The sequence below is a fragment of the Setaria viridis genome, chromosome 9, assembly GCF_005286985.2.
Source record: "Setaria viridis chromosome 9, Setaria_viridis_v4.0, whole genome shotgun sequence".
NCBI lineage: Eukaryota > Viridiplantae > Streptophyta > Magnoliopsida > Poales > Poaceae > Setaria > Setaria viridis.
The window spans coordinates 38,333,053-38,355,326 of NC_048271.2; the positions used below are offsets into that span (position 1 = coordinate 38,333,053).

Below are 22,274 nucleotides of genomic sequence, written 5' to 3' on the forward strand. Positions count from 1 at the left end.
AGATGCACGTCATTAGCAAAACCAATATTAGTTGCACGTCATTAGCAAAACCAATATTAGATGCATGCCATTAGAAAAACCAAATCAATAAGTAATTACGCCGGACTGGACTAATGAAATGGGATCCAGGCCTTCTGGACTGTGTGTTGTTGAACCAAGACATACGTCATTAGAGAGAACAAACGTCAGGGGCCTGATGATTATCATAGTGCCCACAGCTCACAGGCATGCAAAGGCATCTATTCTGCACTGACGGTCCAAATTCATCAAGTGCTCTACTTTGAAAAATGCTACATTTTTGTTTTGAATCAGTGAATTAAAATCTATAACTTGGTGGCCATGCTATGCACGTCAAAGGTTCCCAACAGAAACGTGTTTGGATGGAGGAGGACGCTTGAACCCACTTGACAAGGGACGATGCCCATGCTATTTCTGCAATAGCTAAATATCAAAGACCAATCCGATCACCACCAAAGCACCAAAGAGGAATATTTAAAACATTTTGGATAGAAAAAGAAACTTGATCATAGGAGGTACAGCTATTACTAAAATGCAAAATGAAAGAAACTTAATAATAGGCGGTACAGCTATTACTAAAATGCAAGATGAAAGATAACCATAGAGGTGTAAATGGAACTTGGGGTGTTTGGATCATGGAGCTAAAGTTTAGTCTGTGTCACATCGAATATTCGGATGCTAATTAGGAGGACTAAACATGAGCTAATTACAAAACTATTTGCAGAACTCCTAGGCTAAATCGCGAGGCGAATCTATTAAGCATAATTAATCCATCATTAGCGAATGTTTACTGTAGCATCATATTGTCAAATCATGGACTAATTAGGTTTAATAGATTCGTCTCGCGATTTAGCCTAGGGGTTGTGAAATGATTTTGTAATTAGCCTATGTTTAATACTTCTAATTAGTGTCCAAACATTCGATGTGAATAGGGTTAAAATTTAGCCAGGGGATCCAAACACCCCTTACACATTATCTTGTCCTTTGTTCCGAAAACTGAACTTTTTTTTTTGGTTTTCGGACATGCTCAGCCACCTTCCATTCAGTTGCAAAGTAATGAATGTCAAAACCTATATGACAGATTCACTTCTGTGCACCCATAGTACTTCCGACCACCAGATGTTATGTTCTGTGGCGCAGACAATAATCGGTGTAACTATCAAATATTCTACCCTTTTGTAGCACTGTGCCATCCAACTTTTAAGCAGTGGAAGTATGGAAGTGACAATTGGGATATACTTACACCGGAATTAGTGGTACCAGACTATGAACTACAGTGATGTTTCACAATCTGAACTTGATGAACGTTGCTACCTCAGCAGAATATTTACTGATCTGGAAAGTAATACACAGAAACGTATTTTTGCATCAACCTATGCTTATAACTGTTGTTTTCAAGTTGCCTAAACAGCCAAAAAGTGATACTCAGATTGTTTAATCAAAGTTAAAAAGTATAGTCGGCTAAAGTGAATTCAAATATAGTCGGATATAAAGAAGTATGAAAGACCTCGAATCTTGGACAAATTTATACCTCAGTAACATTCAGGGCTGCCTAATGCTTTAACTGGAACCTTGCATCTCCTCTGGACAAAAGTTCAACTTGCCTTTTCTTCTTACATTTTAAAAACCTCTCAAGAAACATTTGGCAAAAAGCCATATAGCATCTAAAGATACTGTTTGAGAGACAGTGAAAAATCAATAAAGTTGTTCAGTGGAATTAGAGAACTAACAGTATTCTTAATTGAAACAACATCAGCAAAATTTCTAGTGTGAAGACAGGAAATGGGGGGTTTCATGTATACTTACTCAGCCAATCTACTCAACTCCCTCTACACAAGCTGGAATCAGATTACATAACAAAATAAGATGTCATCAGTTTGATCTCTTTTCATAGCCTATTTTCTGCACTTTTGGTCATCATCACGCCATAGCTTGTTTCCATGCCAACTGTTGTCAGTCACATGCATCCTAAGATCAATGAGAACATGATTACATGAAATTGCCAGGCACATTTCCAGAATTTATGACTCAGCATCATTTTTAGTACCGCCATCCCTGCTGGAGGAATCTGTCAACGTATTGTGAAAGCTCAAGACATCACAAAAAGAGTATTGACCAACAGTTCCAAGAAAGTCATCTTGCTCAGATGTGCTCCCCTCTTCATCAACCTCACCAAAAAAAGCTGAAGCAGGCTCAAGCGTTTCATATCACCAATCAAATCGTTCAACATCTCATGCACATCCCTCGACCTAGGATGGACCTTATATCCTACAAGAAAACCATGCATTTGGCTTTAAACCTCTATCCAGCTACAACCAGGTTCCTTCTTCAACCTTCCCTGCCTGGTGCCTCATTAGCCTTGTCCCCTAAACATCAACCAATTTCCCTGATTCAGCATATACATTTGAGAGAAGAATATAAACTGACGAATCAATTGAATCTAGTCCTAGAGAATTGCTAGCAGCGATCTCAGCCACTCCACTCCAACATCTTGACGGATCTTGGATATGCTTAGCAGAGTCTTCCATATGATTGCATCTGCTTCAAAAGGCACGCTTCTAATAAATTTCAGAGCTTCTTGTGGGCCCTTTGGGCGTTCCAGGACAGGAAGTCCGGTCCCAGCATCGTATTGAACAGCGAGTGTGCCATTGTCCCCCGCGTGAGCGTACGCCGTGATCAGTGCGTTCCACGAGACCGTGTTCCAGTGGAACATCGCGTCGAACACCTTGCGGGCGCCAGCTTACATCCAGATGCGACAGTGGAGACGAACCAGTCGGCACGAACCCGGACACCAGCATCTTCCGCGCCCCGCGCCCCGCGGGACGGCGCGAAGCTGGAAGAGGTGGAGATGGGGAAGAGGAACATCCCCGGTCACTGTACGGTGTACGGTCACTGTACTGCGCGGGTGGGGTGGTGGAAGCTGGCGAGCGGCTTGCGGTGCAAACGGAGCAGGCAGCGGGTTGAGCGGCTTCGTGGGGGATGCTGGGCTCGCTTGTGATGTCGAGATCTTGTGGGCCATAGCATTCTACGGTTTCTGGACTTGGGCCTTAGATAATAGAATAAGAAATTTGAAGGCCTCAGTCAGTAGTGTAGGCCCATTGAGTCTATCATCATTCATCAGCGTTTTAGGCCCGTCTGGAACTCTGGATGAATTCTCTTTTTCTCTTCACGAGTCTCTATATAACAATCTCAAAAAGGAGTCTATATATACATGTTCATGTGACAAGTATGGCCTGCGACGATTTTATGATGGATAGACTTTCCTCCACTAACCGTGGTAAATGGCAAAAACGGTAGGAATGTTAGTACTAAACACCTGCAATTTTACAATGAGAGTTGATACAGAGATGTCACAACAAACCAATCACCGGACACTTGCCGTGGTTAGTTATAGATATGGAAAATTATAGATTAAATAAAGATTAAACTGCATATGTCTTTCCTTCTTATGCTTGCCTGTGGTATTAGTTTCCTTTGATTTTGGCTACTAATTTACGAAATGTCTACCTCTTTTTAACCGTAGAGCCTTATAGTCCTGTTTTTTGTTTGTCTATAATATGTTGCCGTTTGATGTATCGTACATTTTATAAATGATAAATCAATTATAGGGGCTTTTTCCTTACTTGGTCCATCTCATGAACACCCCGAACTAGATGATCCCCGGTAAATATTTTAGGTGTTGTACGATGGTAGAAGCTAGACGATTTCAGATGATTAACATATTTTTTTTACTACTATGAACACCTGATTGACAAGAAAGCCTGCAATTATAATAATAGATGCCATCTACTACCAATGTGGTAAATTTGTTGTGTTTTATTTTTAATCGATGCATTGCCTAAGTTACTCGAGCATTCGGTTGATGCTCAAGTTGTGTTTTCTTGTATGCAAATTGCCTCTCAACCCATGGTATTACACTGGATTGGAGGAGATGAGCATTGCCACTCATGCCAATTATTATGAGCTTATGCTCAGTAGTTTCTTTACATCACATTTTTAAAAAAAGTTTATCTGCATCAAATCGCCTCCATCGACAACCTCCATCCACCGTTGATCTCTTTTGGACAGCACAGTGCCACAGTCCACAGACCAAAAGCCACCCTGTAGATTCCATGGATCATATTCGCATAAACCATACTCAAACACCTGATAGGCCGAACGAAGTATATGGACCCGTTCCACAAAAGGGAGGAGGAAGAGGAACCTCCCCGGTCACTGTACGGTGTACGCTGTAGCTCACCCGGACACGCCTAGGCCTGGAACCTTCTACGCACCGGCCATCACGCGCCCGGTCCACGCCCCCATCCCAGCCCCACCGCACAGAGGCACGAACCTCCACATCACGCGACGAATCCAGGCCGTCCATCGCCTCTACCACGCGCCGCTCTCCGCCGTTAAATCCCACGCGTCACACACTATTGGTTCTCCTTTCAGAGTTTCAGTTCTTGTTCCCTTGCAAGTAGAGGGGAGGGAGAGAGAGAGAGAGAGAGAGAGAGAGAGAGAGACCTCGCAGCTCACGCGCACACGCCAAACCCCAATCGGAGCCGCGGCCGCCGACGCCGACCGGATCGGAGCAAGGTCTCGAGGCCATGGCGAGCGGAGGCGAAGGCGCCGGGAGCGGCGAGTCCCCGCCTGCTGCCGCGGGGGAGGCGGCATCGGCGGGGGCGACGCTGAACATCCGGTGCGCCAACGGCTCCAAGTTCACGGTGCGGGCCGACCTGGCCGCCACGGTGGGCGCGTTCAAGGAGGTCGTGGCCGGGAGCTGCGACGTGCCGGCGCCGCAGCAGCGCCTGATCTACAAGGGCCGCATCCTCAAGGACGAGCAAACCCTAGAAAGCTACGGTGCGTACCACGCCGAATCCACTGTTTGCTAGAGTAAAATAGCTCGCGATTTAGCCTCGTAGGGTGAGATTGGCCGGTTCGGCGCGTGAATTCGGCGGTGGGGTTGTGAATTCTGCGTGGTTCGGGTTGTCGGTGAAATGCCTGTTTGTGTTTGTAGTGTATTAATGGTGGCTAGATTCTGCATTTCGTTTTTCCATGCTATGAATGCTAGCTTGTACAAGTCATAACCCCACCTTGTAGATTTACTGTGTATGAGCTAGCTGACACGTTTGATTTGGTGATGTAAGTAACGCATACCGTTATGTTGGATACTGTGTAGTGTCTCGATCGTAACATATACCATTAACTTGATTGATATTATTAGAGCCTAGAATTCGATGAGGTAAAAGGCAGCTTCTCCTGTTGCGATTCACATATGATTCAAAATGTTATGCAGACTTTCTAAAACTTGGTTGTGCATGTCTTGGTGTGTATTCGTAGGAAACACTTATGTGATTCCCTTGGATGGACTTGGGAGGTCAAGTGAAATTTGGTATATTATTAGCTTATGATTGGCATGTGGGGAGATACATTATTATCATTTGTATTTTTTTTTTGCTAGAGTGTACTTGATTCTTGAATATATTTTGTGTGTAAATGCAAACTATTGATATCAATCGAATGTGGTAAGTTCATTTTTTTAATTTACCATAGGCTGAGTAGTTAAATATACTCCATTATAATTCTGTAAAGTTCTCAACTTTCCTGAAGGTGTTTGGTTTGTTGGTCATTGGAACTAAAAATCAGTGAGGCATCGATTATCTGATGGAATTCATTCCGTAGCAGTTGATTGATGAAGTGTTATTTTTAAGAAGTAAATGAGGGGTTGATATCACTTATTGTCTTCTCTCCATTGAATGGCTCTGTCATATCTACTTTTGATCATGTAAGATGTAATGTAACAACTGTGTACTAAATTACTGTGTTGTTCAGTTTATGGAAGCTGTACTGTTTTAGGGTGCCGTTTGGGTGCCCGTCCGCGACGGCTAGGCTAAATTTCGGCCGTTGCCTGCAGGAGAGTCTGCCGTTTGGAAAAAAAAGCCGCGATTTGGCTGCGCCCAGTTCCCTGCCCACAGCACAGTTCATTTTTAGTGCCCAAAGTGGCCAATTCAGCTGCCAAAATTTGGGTGGCCAGTGATTTTGGCACGGCAACATGGGGTTGCATCCAAACGCACCCTTAGTGCTGGATAATATAGATTTATTATTAGTTCAGTTGCGTGCTGTTGTACGTGGTGGCAACTTCATATTTAATGATATTATTAGTACGGTTGTGTGCTGTTGTATACGTGGTGGCAACTTCATATTTAATGATACTACAGGTTTATGGCGTACTCACAAGGTGATTGCCTTTTGCACATATATAGATTCTGTAGGTATTCGAAGTGGGTGTTCTTTTGGTTCTGTTTACATCAGATATTGGAACATTCTCTTTCTTTCTTCGTCAATTTAGTATGTACAATTTAAATTTTGGATTATTAAGCATTTTGCACATGCTTCCTGTATGTTGTAGGTGTTGAGACAGATCACACAATTCACTTGGTGCGTGGTGTCGCCCCATCGGCTGCATCAGGTGCACCTGCTGCTGCTGCTGCTGCTGCTGCTGCCAGTCCCCTTGCTTCATCTACTCCTAGCAGTGGTCCAGCAGGTGGCCTGGGAGGCCTATTTCCGGGCGTTGGTGCTCCAAGAAGTGGCAGGCCATCAGGTATATTTGGGCCAGGATTTCCAGAACTAGAGCAAGTTGAGCAGCATTTAAGCCAGAATCCCAACTTGATGAGGGAGATAATGAACATGCCAGCAATGCAAAATCTCATGAACAACCCAGATTTAATACGTAATATGATCATGAACAACCCGCAATTGCGCGAGATCATGGATCGGAATCCAGATCTTGCCCATGTGCTCAATGACCCAAGTGTTCTCCGACAAACTCTCGAAGCTGCTAGGAACCCTGAAATCATGAGAGAGATGATGCGGAACACAGACAGAGCTATGAGCAACATTGAATCTTCTCCTGAAGGGTTTAATATGCTCCGACGGATGTATGAAACTGTGCAGGAGCCTTTCCTGAATGCAACCACAATGGGCGGAGAAGGCAACACAGCCTCAAACCCATTTGCAGCTCTTCTTGGCAATCAGGGGTCTAACCAACCTGGTCAACCTGCAACAAATGCTCCAACTCCCGGTTCTGAGTCCACAACAGGAACCCCTGCTCCAAATACCAATCCACTTCCAAATCCCTGGAGCAGCAATGGTAGGTCTTGAATACTTTAGTTTTGAATGCCTATGTTTTTTTTTGGGGGGGTTTCTTATTGATGTTTACACGTGCTACTATTTTTTGTTTGCCTACTTAAATCACCAGCTGGGAGTGCACAAGGAGCAGCACGGTCCGGTCCTACTGGGAATGCAAGAACTGGTGCCACTGGTGGCCTGGGAGGGTTGGGTTCACCAGATTTGAGTAGCTTGCTCAGTGGTCTTGCTGGCAATCCAAGATCTGGTGCCGCTGGTGGCCTAGGAGGGTTGGGATCACCAGACCTGGGGAGTATGCTTGGCGGTGTACCTGATGCTTCTTTTCTGAATCAGATGTTGCAAAACCCCGCAATGATGCAGATGATGCAGAGCCTTATGTCTGACCCACAGACCATGAACCAGGTACAGTAGGGTTCAACTTGAGCCCATGTTTTCTTGTATTCTTTTGTAGATGGTGGATCCCATCATTGAGTCGTTTTGTAAACTCTCCTTGTCCGTAGTTGCTTAACTTCAACCCGAATGCACGAAACCTGATGGAATCAAACACTCAGCTGAGGGAAATGTTTCAAAATCCGGAATTTCTTCGCCAGTTGACATCTCCAGAGACTTTGCAGGTACTTTATGATATAAGACATTAACTATTTCTATCCGTTACTAAGCCTAAATGTTTTGCTCTTTTCTTTTCAGCAATTACTCTCATTTCAGCAGACTTTATTAGGACAGCTTGGTCAAAATCAATCTAGCCAGTGAGTGTTTATAGTTCAACAATACATGGATTTCATATATCTTAGATTTCATTTTTTACATTTGTTTTTGAAATAGAATTGTGCAGTGCTATTATTATGTTTTTGGGAGTTCATTCTGAATGTTTGATTTGATTCAGGGATGGCAACAATTCAGGCAGTGCGACAGGTAAGTTTCTGGTTACTTTTGCCGATCATGTTTTCTTTCACTTGGATTAGTATACCTCTATGTCATGTTTAGAGGGAATGGTTGTGAGTCTCCTATTCATGTTGTTTTGCTTGTGCAGCAACTTTGTTAGCTTAGCTTTGCATATGGTGCTTGATTGACTGTATTCCTCAATGTTTCGGTCATGCCATGATTTAGGCATAAATTTTACCATGAGAACTATTACCATTAAACCTTTTAGTGCCAAACTGCTGAGGCCGTGTAGCATATGATCATTAAATTTTCCAATGGAGCAATGAGTAATGAGTTTTAGGCTAACTGCAATGACTTCCCCATTCTGGAGCAATGTTAGAATGCAGCTGTGCACTGATCTTAAGTTCCTACTAGATACATTTATGTGAGAGTACTCACCTGCAGTGGAATATTTACAGGTACGCGAGGAAACCCTAGCCTTGACACCTTGATGAGCATGCTCAGCGGGCTTGGATCAGGTGGCAGCCTAGGTGTTCCAAATAATTCCAATGGTGAGTATAGGCTACTATTGAAAAACCTGCATGCTTATATATTGACTATTGTATTTCTCGATTTGTGATCATTAACAATGTTTTCATTTCAGTGCCACCAGAGGAGCTTTATGCAACACAGCTTACTCAGCTCCGAGAAATGGGTTTCATTGACAATGCGGAGAACATCCAAGCACTGGTTGCTACTGCAGGGAATGTACATGCTGCGGTGGAGCGCCTCCTTGGGAATCTTGGCCAGTAGCTAAAGCGAGTCAGACGCTGCCCATTATCTCAAAAATTTGCGCATCTGCAGGAGTGTTCGGCTTACTGTTTTTGAAGCCCAAGAATTTGAAGGCGGTGTCCATAGTCCGGAAAACAAAATAAAAAGGAAGTCAGCCAGCCATTAACTTTTGTCATACATGGTCGTCGTGTCTTTGCTTTACAGTGTTGTATTTGCAATTTGGATTGGTGTACATACATATCGGTCGGATGTTACCCCATAGAGTATGCCTGTAGTCTTTCCAACTGTTGATTCCCCATCTATCCATCTATCTGATCCAACCGTGGCGGTTTTCAATGGAAAATGTGTTGGTGCATTACCGTGTTGAACGCGGTGGCATCCGGATTTCAGATGTGTTTTATACATGTCGCTGCTGGCATGTGAATTCTGGGTTTTGTGATAGCTGCAGAGTTACCCATGTGTGATTAGCAGTGTTTCGGGGTTTAGTACGGTAATAATGATCTGTTGCTGAAGTTGCCGTCCTTGGAAGTCAGTCTCCAGTACACGGGGTACACGAAGTTGCAGCCAATACCGGCTACTTCCGTGCCCTGTGCAATGATCTTGTGGGGGGTCAGTGAACGCAAACAGTCACGTTGCTGGGTTGCATCGCCCTGATGGTCTTATAGGGCAGATCCCACCAGGAACGTGAGACTAAAAGATGAGCCTATTGCACAAGTTTTCTTGTTGGTGCGGTGGCATCTGCACGCGGCAGACAGGAGACGTTGATTCGCCCGGATCAACACGTTCAGTTCTAGTTGCAGCAACGCTGTATAGCAGGCCGTTCACCGGGATTTACACAACACTGACATTACATTTTTAGTTCCAAATTGTAGAAAATTGTATTGTCATTTTAGCTTCCAAATTGTAGGTCCTTTTTTAGTTCATATATATTATTATGAATTGTTGCATAATAATATCTATAATCTATAAACTAAAAAATGTTACAATTCAAAATTCAAAATTTGGAACGTAGGGAGTATTTCATATTCCACCATACATATTACGAACTTATATTCCACCATACATATTACGAACTTTTATATAGTTTTCATGCCATCCTTCAGTCTTCTCGTACAGTAGCACAGTAGCACATCACCACGCCGCATCGCATGATGCGAGCTGCAAACATAGACTCTGGACTTGCATAAGCCCTTTATTTCCTACAGTAGTATACTATCCTTTAATACTACGAGCTGCAGACAGGTCTAGAGTAGTGGCTCGGCTTTGGGCTGCTCATGGATCACTGGATCAGGCCGTGGCGCTGCAGGAGGCGCAGTTGCAGTTGGGCCCGCAGGAGCAGTTGGCCCTCCTGCTCTCCCGTCCCGACGGCAGCGTGGCCCGCCCGCAGGTGCAGGGGCTGCACTCGCAGTGCTCCCCGCACGTGCACGTCGTGTGCTCCCGCTGCCCGCCGCTGCCGCCGCCGCCGCCGCCCCTCGACAAGCACCTGCAGTCCTTGCCGCCGGGGCACGGCACGGCGCACCCGCACTTGTCGTCGCACCCCATGCCGCCTCTCCGGCCTCGGCTGCTCCTTCCCGAGCCTTCTCCCTCCCCACGCGAGCTCTATACGGCGACAGAGGATAAGACCGGGTAGGGTGTTCGATTCAGGGCGTGAGCAGCAGTAGCGCTGGCGAAACGAGGCTTCACTGGCGCCTATATAAAGGAGCTCGATCGAGCGGGAGCTGTAAAGCGGCCGGGCGGCTGCGCGCCTCGCGCGACGGGTGGACACAGGTGGCCGGACACGCGGGCGCGTGCGGGATACGTGCAGCAGCCCGAGCGTTCCCCGGTGCGCGTGCCACCGTGCCCATTCGTCGCGGCTGCGCCTCGTTCGTATCCTCGGAGGCTCGCTCGGAGCTTTGTGACGGCCCATGAAGCGAAGAATTCCAATGCAGGTAACGTGGGCTCCAAAACGCGCGTGGTTCTGATAGCGCGGCCCAACTGGATTTTAGAAGTCACCGCCTCACGAGCAAACCTTTTCCTGCAAAATGGAAACGCTGTCACGCGCGCTGCACGCTAAACTCGCGACCTTGCGCGGTCCGCGAATGAAGGTGGAAGGGTGGGTTTGGTTGAGCTGTGATTTTTGGAAAAGCTGCTATGAGTTGTAGGCTATGGAAAAGTAGCTGTGAGAAAGTAGTTGTGGGAAAAGCAGAAGACCGTTTGGTTAGAGCAGCTGTGAAACTGCAGGCTGTGTAAAAAATACCTGTAATACCCCTAAAAGTCTGTGGGTGTGTTTATATGCAAATTGCTTGTAATAAAATAATGTGTTTACTAATTTGCATGTAAACGACTGTTTTAGAAAGAAAAAAAATAAATTTATATGTTCTTTGTCCATCAAAGTGATTGGTCCACATAAATAAAACAATATCCATCAGATTGGTCCACATAAATAAAACAATATCCATCGGAATTGAAGTGAATTTCAATTGATCCATTCATATGTACTGTGCAAACTGGTGAGTGTGTCTTCAGTGGAACTGGACAGCAGCAACAGTAGTAGCTACAGCAAGAGAGGCTTCAGAATCAACGTGTCCATGGAGAGGAGCAGGCCGGGGCTAGCTGCTGGTGTCCGTGCTGGAGGCCTTCGAGGAGGAGCTCGGCCTCGACGTCCTCGACGCCGACGTCTCCTGCGCTGACAACACCGCCGCCTTCCATCTCCAAGCGCTGGGATCAGGTGATCAGTCTCAGCGGTGTTGCAGGCCATCAGCAAGTGCATGGACGATGACCATGAGTAACACAGTATTGGCTGCATATACACAGAGCTCAACTGTTAAAGATCGAGACCTGAACTGAGCCATTGGTCCTAGTAACTTTACTAGCAGGTTTCAAGCTCCTCTATGCACATCCTCTATGCACGGTTCTTTACTAGCTATCGTCGCCGACATGTTGGCCACCAGCAGTGCCCAGGTGATCTCCACGCACAGCCCTGCGTTCCTGACGGCGAACTCCTCGTACTCCGCCGAGAACACCACCTGCTCCGCGTGCTCCACCACGGTGCCCATGGCGAGGAGGGAGAGCTCGGGGAGGGAGATGGAGTCGCCGGCGGCGGCGGGGGCCTTGCAGTGCTCGTCGTCGCTGGACAGCACGTGCCGAAACACCTCGGACCTCGCGGCCGCAAGACTTGAAGACGAAGGTGAAGGTGAAGGCGTCAGCCCGACGCCCGCGTGGCGCATTGCAGTGAAGAGTTCGATGCCAGCGCCGGTACCTGGCGATCCCGCGAGACGGCGGTGAGAGCAGCGGTATAGGCGTAGAATGGCGGCGGCCGGCGACGGGCGGGCGTGGCGGCCGGTGGCCAGAAGCGGATGGCGGGGTGTGGCAGCCGGCGACGGGCGGGCGCGGCAGCCGATGGCCGGAGGCAGACGGCGGGGTGCGGCAGCCGGCGGCCGGGCGCGGGACCGGATTCGGCAGGAGGAGGACCGGCGAAGGTGGCGGCGGCCGGCGACCGAGGCCGGAGGGCCGGCGACCGGGAGCGGACGGACGAATGCGGAGGCGGACGGGTGACTTGCGGGACATAGATTAGAAAAATAAAACGAAGCGTTACCTTCATTTAAGAGTGGCAGATGGGTAATTTTTTACTCCAAAAGCACTTGAAAGCAGGGGAAATGTGCTTTTGCATTTGTATTGGTAGCTTTTGGACAAAAGCATATAGAGCTTTTTAGTCATTTGGTTGGCTTTTGGCTAAAGCAAAAGCAGGTTCACAAGCCCAACCAAAGGGGGTCATGCTAATTAACCGTGGGTTGAACTTATAATCGTGCTTGATGGGATGCTAACTAGGCAAAAGGAGGTTCGGTAGTCTGTTCCTGGATGGGATGCTAACTAGGCAAAAGGGGGTTCGGTAGTCTGTTCAACGGTAAAAGTTACAGGTGCTAAGATTAGGTACTAGTGCCTTCGATTTGTTTTGGATGACCACTATACTCTCATTTAGTATTTATTTTTATTCTACTTCTATTTCTTTAAAAATAAATTCACAAAACAAAACCCACATCATATATATTTTGAGGTTATTTTATTTGTTCTACCAACTTATATGTTATATGTAATGGTACTAACAACTTATGTGTAAACTTAGTAGTGAATCTTTTACATACCTTGATATTTGATGTTAGGCCATGCAACCTGAGTTGGCACGTGATATATAAATATTAATATATTGTCTCTATGTATGTTGTCACATGTTATCTATATAAGTTGACAACAGAATATAAAGCTCAGTATTTATATAAGTCGATTCAGTATATCAACATAAGTTGACACCAAATAAGCACAAAATACTTTTTTAAGAATAGAAATAGAGGATGATGATGTCTCTTGGATATATATGGAACCTATCAAAAAATAAGTTGTCACCCATCTATACACAAATTGTTACTAGTATATGTTACAAGTTACCAGTACATATAAACAATCTTCAAATATATGCAACATTAGTCTTGTTTTGAACTCGTCACAAGTAACGCAACGATGTAAACAAAATTTAAATCGATAACAAATGAAGTAGTAATAGCAACTTCAAATTTCTAGTTTTAAAAGAATATGGTTACATCATAGCTGATGTCATATGAAAGCGATACCTGCTAACATGGATTGGTTTCTCCGATCTGGGTCTTTAGTTGCCATCGGCTGGATTGGTTTCTCCGATCTGGATCTTTAGCTGCCATCGGCTGGTTGGAGGGATCGTGCTCTCTCCCTGTGCGCGACGGTCGCACGTTATTGCGATCCAAAAAATTGTACGACATGGTACAAGGGAAAAAGAGGAGGGTGGAAGAGGAAGGGAAAGATGAACCCCCTCTTTTCATCTGCCACTGCATCTCACTGTATCGTATTCAAGAATGTATTACAATTTATACATGTCTTCATTTGGGTTTCAAATACCAGCGCAGATCACTAGAAAAGCAGCATCCAGGGGTGGTCTTGCATGAGGCCGACGCGCTTGCCGGCAGTCCTCCACGAGGAGCAGACCGCTCGGAACCGTATCAGGTCGTAGTCGTCGCCGGTCATCCGGACAATGGCCTCAAGGAGCTCCGGCAGAAGCTCCGACCACTCCGCCGGCGGCGCAGCCATTGATTGTTAGGACTTGGATGCGCAAACCGCAAGCCGTGAGTTTTTCTTCCGACATCTAAGAATTGAACCCAGTGCACATTTATACGCAACGTGCTAGTACTGGGTTACTTGCAACTTGTTAGGTGCTGATGATCAGAGTTAGCAGGATATAAAAGTCGTATCCTTGGCGCGCAAGGATGCCATGTTTTAGAGGCAATGGCAAACGACTAGACTTGGCACCTACGCTTCCTCAGATCGTGGCATCGATATTGGAAAGCAGGAGCAGATTCAACATATATGGTAGCAGGACAGGTATACCATATTGAATCATAATTTGCACGTCTGCCGTTGATCAGTCTCGTCTCTTTTTTTTTCTAAGTTCAAAAAAAGTCTAGTCTTTTTCCAGGGTAGTAGCTCACCGGGTCCGGTGTGTTAGAGCTCTCTAGCAGACTCTCTTTCTGGACTAGAGAGAAAACTATATAGAGCTGTGACTTCGACATAATCCATAGAGCCCACGGATCATTGAACAACATAAAAGAAATACCTAAAGCAACAAATTAATAAATAAGATAAAAATATTGTTGACCACAGCATCAACAAGAATCTTGATGAACAACATAAAAAAGCAACAAATTGGTATATAAGATAATGAAATATTGTTGAGCATAGCATCAATCATCTTGCGATCACAAGAGTACCAAAATGAGGAAAAAGGTGTGCAAGCATTTTAATTAAGTGCTTGAACTGATTATTGTGAGTTATAATTACCTTCGCCCTGCGGCGGTCTTGTCAGCTGTCATTGGTGAGCTTCCTTCTGCTGTGGCACGGGCGGCACTGCGGCAGCAGGCTCTCTTTATCTCCTTGATCTTACGGGCCTTGATCATGGCGGCGGCCCCGTTGCGATTCATGTCCAGATCCAGCACCATGCCGTCCCTCACGTTGTAATCCGGCGCTGTCGTGAAGAAGCAAGGTTCCGTTTTTCTAGCAGAACAGCAACTGAAGGGCCGCCGGGTAGCCCAGCTTGCCCTGCACCTGGGCCATGACGCTGCCGACCGTGTCGGTGGCCTCCACCTCCAGCACGATCGTCCTCACCCGGCGGCCCTTGCGGCACGGGATAAAACAGTCCCTCACGAAGATCTCCATCTTGTCGGCCGCGTCGTCGTCCGCGCGCTCGACGTCGATCCGCAGGGTCTTGAGCGTCTCGACCTTGAACGCGTAATAGGAGGACGCGAAGTTGTAGTGCAGGGACAGCGTCGATTCCTTGCGCACCTTATGGTCCGCCAGCGTCCCGGCGTCGTTGTAGCACGCACACCGGCGAGCCGTTGTACACGATCAGCACCGTGATGGGCGGGACTCCCAGGCTGTCCTCCAGCTGCCTCATGAGGCTGCTGATCGTGCATGTCGCTCCTCTCCACCTCTAGCATGATCGTCCCCCCATCGCTAGGTGGTCAGCAGGTTCCTCACGAAGATCTGCATCTTCTCCACGACTTGCCGCTGATTTGTAGATTTTTATTAGGGTTTCTGAGTAATTGGGATTTGGGCTTCGGGAACGGGGCAGGTTGGCACATTGTCTCGGGCCGTGCGCATGCGGTGCGAGGACTGTGGGCCTTGGCAACAGTTGGATGTTTTACGTCTCAGTTAAATTTCTAGACCGCGTGGAAGATGTGGTTAGCAGTTTCAAACTCAATTTTTTTTAAATTTCTAGACCGATGGCAGCGTGCCACGTTGGATGTGTGCAAAAAAGCGAGTTGACAAGGAAAATATGGGCCATTTTGGTAGACCTCCGGCTGTGGCTCCTCAAGTGAAACAACTTTCTAACGAAGCTGAAGTCATTTTAAAATAATGTTTGCGTTTCAAGATTTTCTTGAGACTGTATCATTGTAATTCTGCTCTTTTTCTTAATAAAAATGTGCTATACATGTCTTGAAAAAAAGGAGAAATTTGGATTTTTGCCATCGCAATCGTTGGGCTTCGCAGAATTGACATCGTAAAGATTGACTTTGCAAAATTACCACTTGAATCATTGACAACTTGATTTCATTGCCATTTTCTCCTTTTTAGTGATTTTTATCTCGTTTTCAATTACAAGCACCGGAAATGACCAAAGTGCCCTTTGATTATGTTTACGTATCTGGTGGGATTGGATGCCTTCGGTTGAGCAGAACGCGTGCGCCGCCGTCATCGCGTGATCGTTGTCAGGCCGCCTTGCGCGAATACGCGATCGCCTCCAGGGCGCCTTCCCCGCCATCCCTCTCTTCTCTCCTTCTCTCTGACTAAACTGCAGGAAAAATGCCAAATGCCAAGTATGACACTGACACACATTTCATTCCACGGTAGCCAAATGCCAAGATTACATCCAATTCTACTGAACTGTAACATTGACAGCACAAACATCCAATCATGAAAATTACATTGCTAACATGCATTCGCTTGGCTTATCTTATTTTCATTTGCCTTCCTCTCCAATTGAAAGTCTTCAGAACCTGCACAAGCACTCGTTCACAAGTCACAACCTGCACAAGCAGGTCAAAATCACTTGCAGCGGCTGCAGCAGCCCCGGCAGGACGGCAGGTTCCTGTGGGGACGGCTGCTCGCCTGCTCCACGTCGAGTGCCTCGCCGGGGGACAGCTCCGGCAGGTGCTCCGCCATGGGCGCGCGGTGCTTCGCTGCAAGTTGCGGCGGCGCATGGGAGGCGGCCAGCGATGGAGGCGCGGGCGAGAGGGGCGGCGACGGTGGTGCAGGGAGGGACGGCGGCGGGCTGGCTGTCGGCGCCGAAAATTCTTGTCTGGGCGCAGCGACCGCACGGAGACTCGTAGAGGATGACCTGCTGGGATGAACGGATGAGTCATGAGCCAAGGGCATTTTAGTCATTTCATGTGCTGGGAAAATGGAAAACGAGATAAAAATCACTAAATGGAGAAAATGGCAATGAAATCAAGTTGTTAACGATTTGGGTGGCGATTTTGCGAGGCCAATCTTTGAAATGTCAATTCTGTGAAGCCCAATGGCAAAAATCCAAATTTCTAAAAAAAACGGCACCTCCTGTTTTTCCATGGTGGATGAAAGGGGTCAAAACTATTTGATTTGGTTGTACATAGGAAATTAACATCTTCCTTTTAATTTATACTATGAATTTATATTATGAAAGGAAAAAGGATTAATGAAAAATTAGTGGCTTGATATGTAGATTAACCAATTATTTTTTTTCTTTTTTAACAGATTTTTTCGTCCCTTTTCTATCTTATCTGCTCCATCTTATCCGGTATCTCCTTCCTATCCTTTTCTTTCTTCCCGTTGTAGGCTCATGCCCAGCCGACGCCTCGCCAGGCTTCGTTCCGACCTTGCCGCCTCGCTCCCCCGCCGGTCGCTGCCCAGTTTCACTACTACATAAGCCGCCCACCACCCATCTTCATTCGACCACCCACCAGCCTCTCCATCCACAGCTCCCCCACCGTCCGGCTTCGTCATCATCGATCCAGCCTTGATCCGCTCGGGCCTCGCCATCCTTCCCTAGTGTCGATCGCTACCCCGCGCCCCTGCGCTCGCCGCCAGCCACCTCAGCCCCGCGTCTGCCAGTGCCTCCGCTCCAATGCCCGCCTCCCGCCACCTCTGCACCGTGCCAGCGCCATAGTCGCTCAGCCTACCACTGACCGGTGCCTCCGCTCCCTGCGCTCATTGCCCAACATCCTTGTGCTGCCTCGCTTCACCCGCGGGGCCCACTCGAGGACAAGGGTGGCAAATTGACGGGAGGAGTCGTGGGGAGACAATTTTTTGGGCTCCCCCTCCCCCAAACAGCTCCAACCAGCGGGATTTCGGTTGCTCCTTCGCTGAAGCCATTCTCCTTCGAGCTGTTTGGTAGGGCTCCAGCAGAAGCCACCGAAGAAGTCGTAGATGGAGCCCTCCCAAATAGGGCCATAATCAGTCCAATGATGACACGACTGACTAATGAAGCTAAAGTGCAGCGGTTAAGATTTTGCAATGGAAAAGCTATAGTATACCAGGTGAAATTCTCCTTCCTTACACCCGAATTTTTGTTTTCCTTCTCTAGCTTTGGCGAGCTTCGGCAAGCTCGAGAAATGATGGCGACGTGGGATGGTAGGGACACCTCTTGTTAGGTGACGGTGGATAGTCAGATGACTTGTGGAGGGATAAGGCGAGCTTCTGCGATGGTTCTGCAAGGGAGGGGCTATGGGTGGCTGTGGGGGTGGTTGAGGTGTGGGGCGAGTGCCAACTGGTGCTGAGGAAGAATGAAGCGCAAATGGAGGAAGAATAGAGCAGTGGACCTTGTCGGGGTCGGAGATGGCGCCAGACCTTGCTTGTGAAACGGAGGGTGTTGACGCTCGTTATTGACACCTTTTTACCCTTGTTTATCTTCAATAATAACATGAATTTAATATCTAAACTATTAATCATACCTAACAAACCGGTCATTTCACATATGCAATACATTTTGTAGGATATTCTTTTTTCGCAGAAAATTGGATTTAATAGAGCATAATTGGATAAAAGCCCTCAACAAGCAACGAACCGGAGGAAGACGAAGGCCAACGGGCCCATGAAGGGCCTTGGCCGATCGGCCTAGGGTCCTCTGGCCCCCTTTCGCGCTCATTTTTGGCTAACAATCCTCCAAGATGACCTAAGGGCTAGGTTTGCAAAGATATGGCAAGATGAGCTCGGGATCAAAGAGGATCGAGCGAAGATTTGGAAAGTTATCAAATATCAATCTCATCTCAAAGCTATCGACGTGCCAGATCCACATGCAAGTGAAAAGAAGACTCCATAACACCTGAGAAGACTTGGAGACGAAGGGACGCACGGGAGGACAAAAGGAAGACCGAGGCTGATCAACCTGCACCCATCCAGGCCGATCGGCCTATGGTGTTTCCTTGCCCCATTGCCTTCCAATTTAAGCCAATAGTTCTCCAGACTATAAATACCCCGATTCTCCTTCAAGCACCATATCCAAGACGATGTATTCGAGGTGAAGCAACAGAGAAGCAGAAGGAGCTTGAGAGACACCACTTCAAAGAGCAGAGGTCCATGCAGTTATCTAGGGATTAGTGTAGCTAAGCCCTAGCCAACGTGGGAATCCTGCGAGGAAGATCCACATCGGAGTTCTGGAGCTAGAATCATCAATATCAAGGTAGGATCTCGGTGGTGATCTTGTGATGTACAGTCATTCATGGTGAAATAATAGATCTATTCTTATTCTTAGCGATCTAAGTATCTTCTTCTATGGTTTTATGCTCTTTCAGGTTTTCTTATTACTTTTCAATTTATGATCGATGATAGATTGCTTAGGATGTTTACGTGGTCGTGATGACCGGATTTGCATGCCTGATCTACCGATGAGTATAACATGTTCTTGTGATCATGCCCTTAGATTACCTATATTGATAGAGAGGATCGTGACGGGATCTTTCTTGTGTAAGATAGGATTTTCGGGAGCGAGACCGGAGGTGTAGATTTAAAGATGCTTTTACTAAGATCATATCTATGTTGCTTTGCTATCCATGCTCAGAATTACAACGTATGCATAGTCTAGGTTGCTCTAGATTGATTAACTCTGCTATATCTATTATCTATCTGTATATGTTAGATTGGATTTGAATCACTCATCAACAAAAGGCACTAATTGTATTATAAGTTCCATGGATTGATAAACCTTGGGGGAATACTCTAAGAAAAGAGCTACAACTGATCTGTGCGCTTGCCGTTCACAATTGGCATGCTAACTGCCATCAGCAGAGGGCAGCTCGGGGTCAGGGATGCGCAGGTGGCGGTAGCACGGCCCGATGTGCTCGGAGGAGATAAGGTCGAGGGAGGGGTTTGATCACAGCTGTTAACCCTAAATCTAAAGGTAGGGTTTTTTACATTAAGTCTGGTACTAGCTACGATGGAGTGCCGCATCAGTAAGACAAGTAGTTGAGAGACGAACTTGATCCTTGAAGCAGTGTTAAGGGATCAAAACACTTATTTTGCCAAATCTAAAGGTATATAATTTGAGTGTGAGAGGAGTAAAAAATACCTAGGTGTCAGATATACACCCCTTTACAACCAGCCCAAATTACGTAGCTTAATTTCACCAGCAGAGTAGAAAAATGTCGTGTTTTTGCGTTGGATTCGACGTAATGCTGAGTTTCTCAAGGATTTGTTGGCCTTGTGGGGTTTGGGTACGATTGAATCAGCGCTTGTTCTCGCGCACGGCCGGGTATGGAGGTTGGTCCGTGTGGAAATCAGGAGCAGATCCAACATAGCAGCAGGAGAACTATATATGCAATACTGAATCATAATATGCACGTCTGCGGTTGATCAACAACGCGGCGACTCATGTCCAGTTTCAGGACGGAGCCGTCCCTCACGTTGTAGTCTGCCAGCGTCCCGCCGCTGTCGTGAAGCAACTCTCTCATATTGTAGAACAGGGACTGCAGGGCCGGCGGGTAACCCAGCCTGCCCTGCACCTGGGCCATGACGCTGGCGACCGTGTCGCCGGCCTCCACCTCCAGCACGATCGTCCTCACCCGGCGGCCCCTGCAGCACGGGATCAAGCAGTCCCTCACGAAGATCTCCATCTTGTTGGCGGCGCCGTCGTCCGCGCGCTCGACGTCGACGATCCCCAGGCTCTTGAGCGTCTCAACCTTGCGCTCGTACCACCAGGAGGCACCCGGGCTGTAGAACACGAACAGCGTCGACTCCTTCTGCACTCCGTGGTCGGCCAGCGTCCCGGCGTCGTCGCAGCGCAGCGACCTTCCGTTGTATGAAATCCACTGCATGACCGGCGGGACTCCCAGCTTGTCCTCCAGCTGCGCCATGACGCTGCTGATCGTGTCGCTCCTCTCCACCTCCAGCACTATTACCGTCTTGCAATCGATGGTCAACCTGTTTCTCACGAAGATCTGCATCTTCTTCTCCACGAACTTGCTGGTTTGTCGCTCACGACGACGAGTCGACGATGGTTGTGGATGGGTTTTTGCCGCTTAGATTTTAGGGTTTCTGATGAGGAATCGGGGTTTGGGCTTCGAGGACGGCCCATGTTGGCACGTTTTCTCGGGCCGTGCAATGCGGGGGCTTTGGTGACAACAATGACGTCTTTTTTTTTAGGGTGTCAACAATGAAAACATTATTAAAGACAAAATCATTCCTGATAAGCCAAAGCCTCCAGTAAATACAACCAAATAGAAAACTTAAAATTTCCTAATCTCTTATCAGCACTCTCTAACATTCTCGATCTCCTGAAAATCTTACTCTCAGGAATTTGCTCCCTTCCAAAAGCATATCTGCATACACACCACATGAACTGAGCCATCATGCATCTAATATGATATGATCAGTAGATTGAACAAGCCCAAACACATTTTTATTACAATTGAGCGGACTTTACACAAAGGCGTCCTATTTGTGGGTAGATATTCCTTATGATTACAGTTTGACGCGTCTTATGCTCGGAAGGTTTCATGGGCCGAATTTGGAACCTGAACAGAGCTTTTTGCTTATTAAACTCGCCATTAGGATTTCGTGGACATAAAAGTGCTTACTTTTACACCGGATCCACGGAAACAGCAACCGTTATTAACAGAAAAAGATAGCAGGAACTAGCACTAATTTTTGGTACCATCTCACTAATATTCTACTATAATCTAACTGTAACCACCGTCCTCTGTGTAGAAACGTATAGCTTGGTAGACCATCCGTTCGGGTCACTTTTTGTCGTCGGCGAGCTGCTGCTGCTGCTGCTCAACGTGGGCGGCGATCTCCTTGGCCCTCCGCGCCTCCCTATCAATGGCGATGGCAAAGCTCATGTTCATACGTAGCTCCAGCTTCGAGTCCTCGGTCACGTTGTAGTCCGCCAGAGTCGCGCCGCCGTGGGGAAGCATCTATCGGCCTGCCGTCGCAGGTCAGATCCTGCATGGCCACCGGGTTGCGCCGCCTGCGCTGCACCTGCTCCATGACGCTGGCGACCGTGTGGTCGGCCTCCACCTCCAGCGTAATCGTCCTCGCCGGAGACGGGATGTAGTCGGCCACGGCCAACCGCATCATCTTCTCTTCGACGGCGGCGATGAGGGCGATCCCCAGGGCCTTGAGCGTCTTCTCCTGGAGCCTGTTCCAGCCGGAGACGCTGAACACCGTACCGCCTCCAGATTCATGAGGTCCCCTATCTTGTGGTCCGCCAGCGTCCCGGGGGTGTAGTCGTACAGCAATTTGCCGCTGCAGATCATCCGCTGCAGGATCGGCGGGAGGCCCGTGATCTCCTCCATCTTGGCCATGACGCTGTAGATCGTATCGGTGGGCTTCACCACCAGCGTAGTCGTGATCCGTTCCTCCTTCACCACCAGCGTACTCGCGATCCGTTCCTCCTGCGTCATCCAGTTCCTAGCGAAGATCTCCATGGTGTCTTTTCCTCG

The 22,274-nt window shown here is 47.3% G+C and overlaps 5 protein-coding genes across 5 annotated transcripts; 1 reads left to right on the top strand and 4 right to left on the bottom strand.

The window, feature by feature from the left end:
* The first annotated feature begins 4,464 nt into the window (after nt 1-4,464).
* On the top strand, nt 4,465-9,188 carry LOC117837721 (ubiquitin domain-containing protein DSK2b). The gene is made up of 8 exons (XM_034717464.2): nt 4,465-4,860; nt 6,410-7,150; nt 7,259-7,548; nt 7,647-7,760; nt 7,834-7,892; nt 8,030-8,058; nt 8,487-8,579; nt 8,672-9,188. Exons 1-8 carry the CDS (start codon nt 4,608-4,610, stop codon nt 8,818-8,820), a joined length of 1,728 nt encoding a protein of 575 aa, XP_034573355.1. The 5' UTR covers nt 4,465-4,607; the 3' UTR covers nt 8,821-9,188.
* Nucleotides 9,189-9,792: 604 nt separating this feature from the next.
* On the bottom strand, nt 9,793-10,623 carry LOC117837722 (EC protein homolog). Its single transcript, XM_034717465.2, has one exon. The coding sequence runs from the start codon at nt 10,339-10,341 to the stop codon at nt 10,087-10,089; it is 255 nt and encodes an 84-aa protein (XP_034573356.1). The 5' UTR covers nt 10,342-10,623; the 3' UTR covers nt 9,793-10,086.
* Nucleotides 10,624-11,317: 694 nt separating this feature from the next.
* LOC117835622 (uncharacterized) lies at nt 11,318-12,011 on the bottom strand. The gene has a single exon (XM_034714970.2). The coding sequence runs from the start codon at nt 12,003-12,005 to the stop codon at nt 11,658-11,660; it is 348 nt and encodes a 115-aa protein (XP_034570861.1). The 5' UTR covers nt 12,006-12,011; the 3' UTR covers nt 11,318-11,657.
* An 8,148-nt stretch (nt 12,012-20,159) lies between these two features.
* LOC117835623 (polyubiquitin) lies at nt 20,160-20,774 on the bottom strand. The gene has a single exon (XM_034714971.1). The coding sequence runs from the start codon at nt 20,772-20,774 to the stop codon at nt 20,160-20,162; it is 615 nt and encodes a 204-aa protein (XP_034570862.1).
* Nucleotides 20,775-21,569: 795 nt separating this feature from the next.
* Nucleotides 21,570-22,259, bottom strand: LOC140221199 (uncharacterized). Its single transcript, XM_072290510.1, has 3 exons — nt 22,066-22,259; nt 21,755-21,988; nt 21,570-21,645 (listed from the first exon to the last, which is right to left on the bottom strand). The coding sequence occupies exons 1-3, from the start codon at nt 22,257-22,259 to the stop codon at nt 21,570-21,572; spliced, it is 504 nt and encodes a 167-aa protein (XP_072146611.1).
* Between the last annotated feature and the right edge of the window lie 15 nt (nt 22,260-22,274).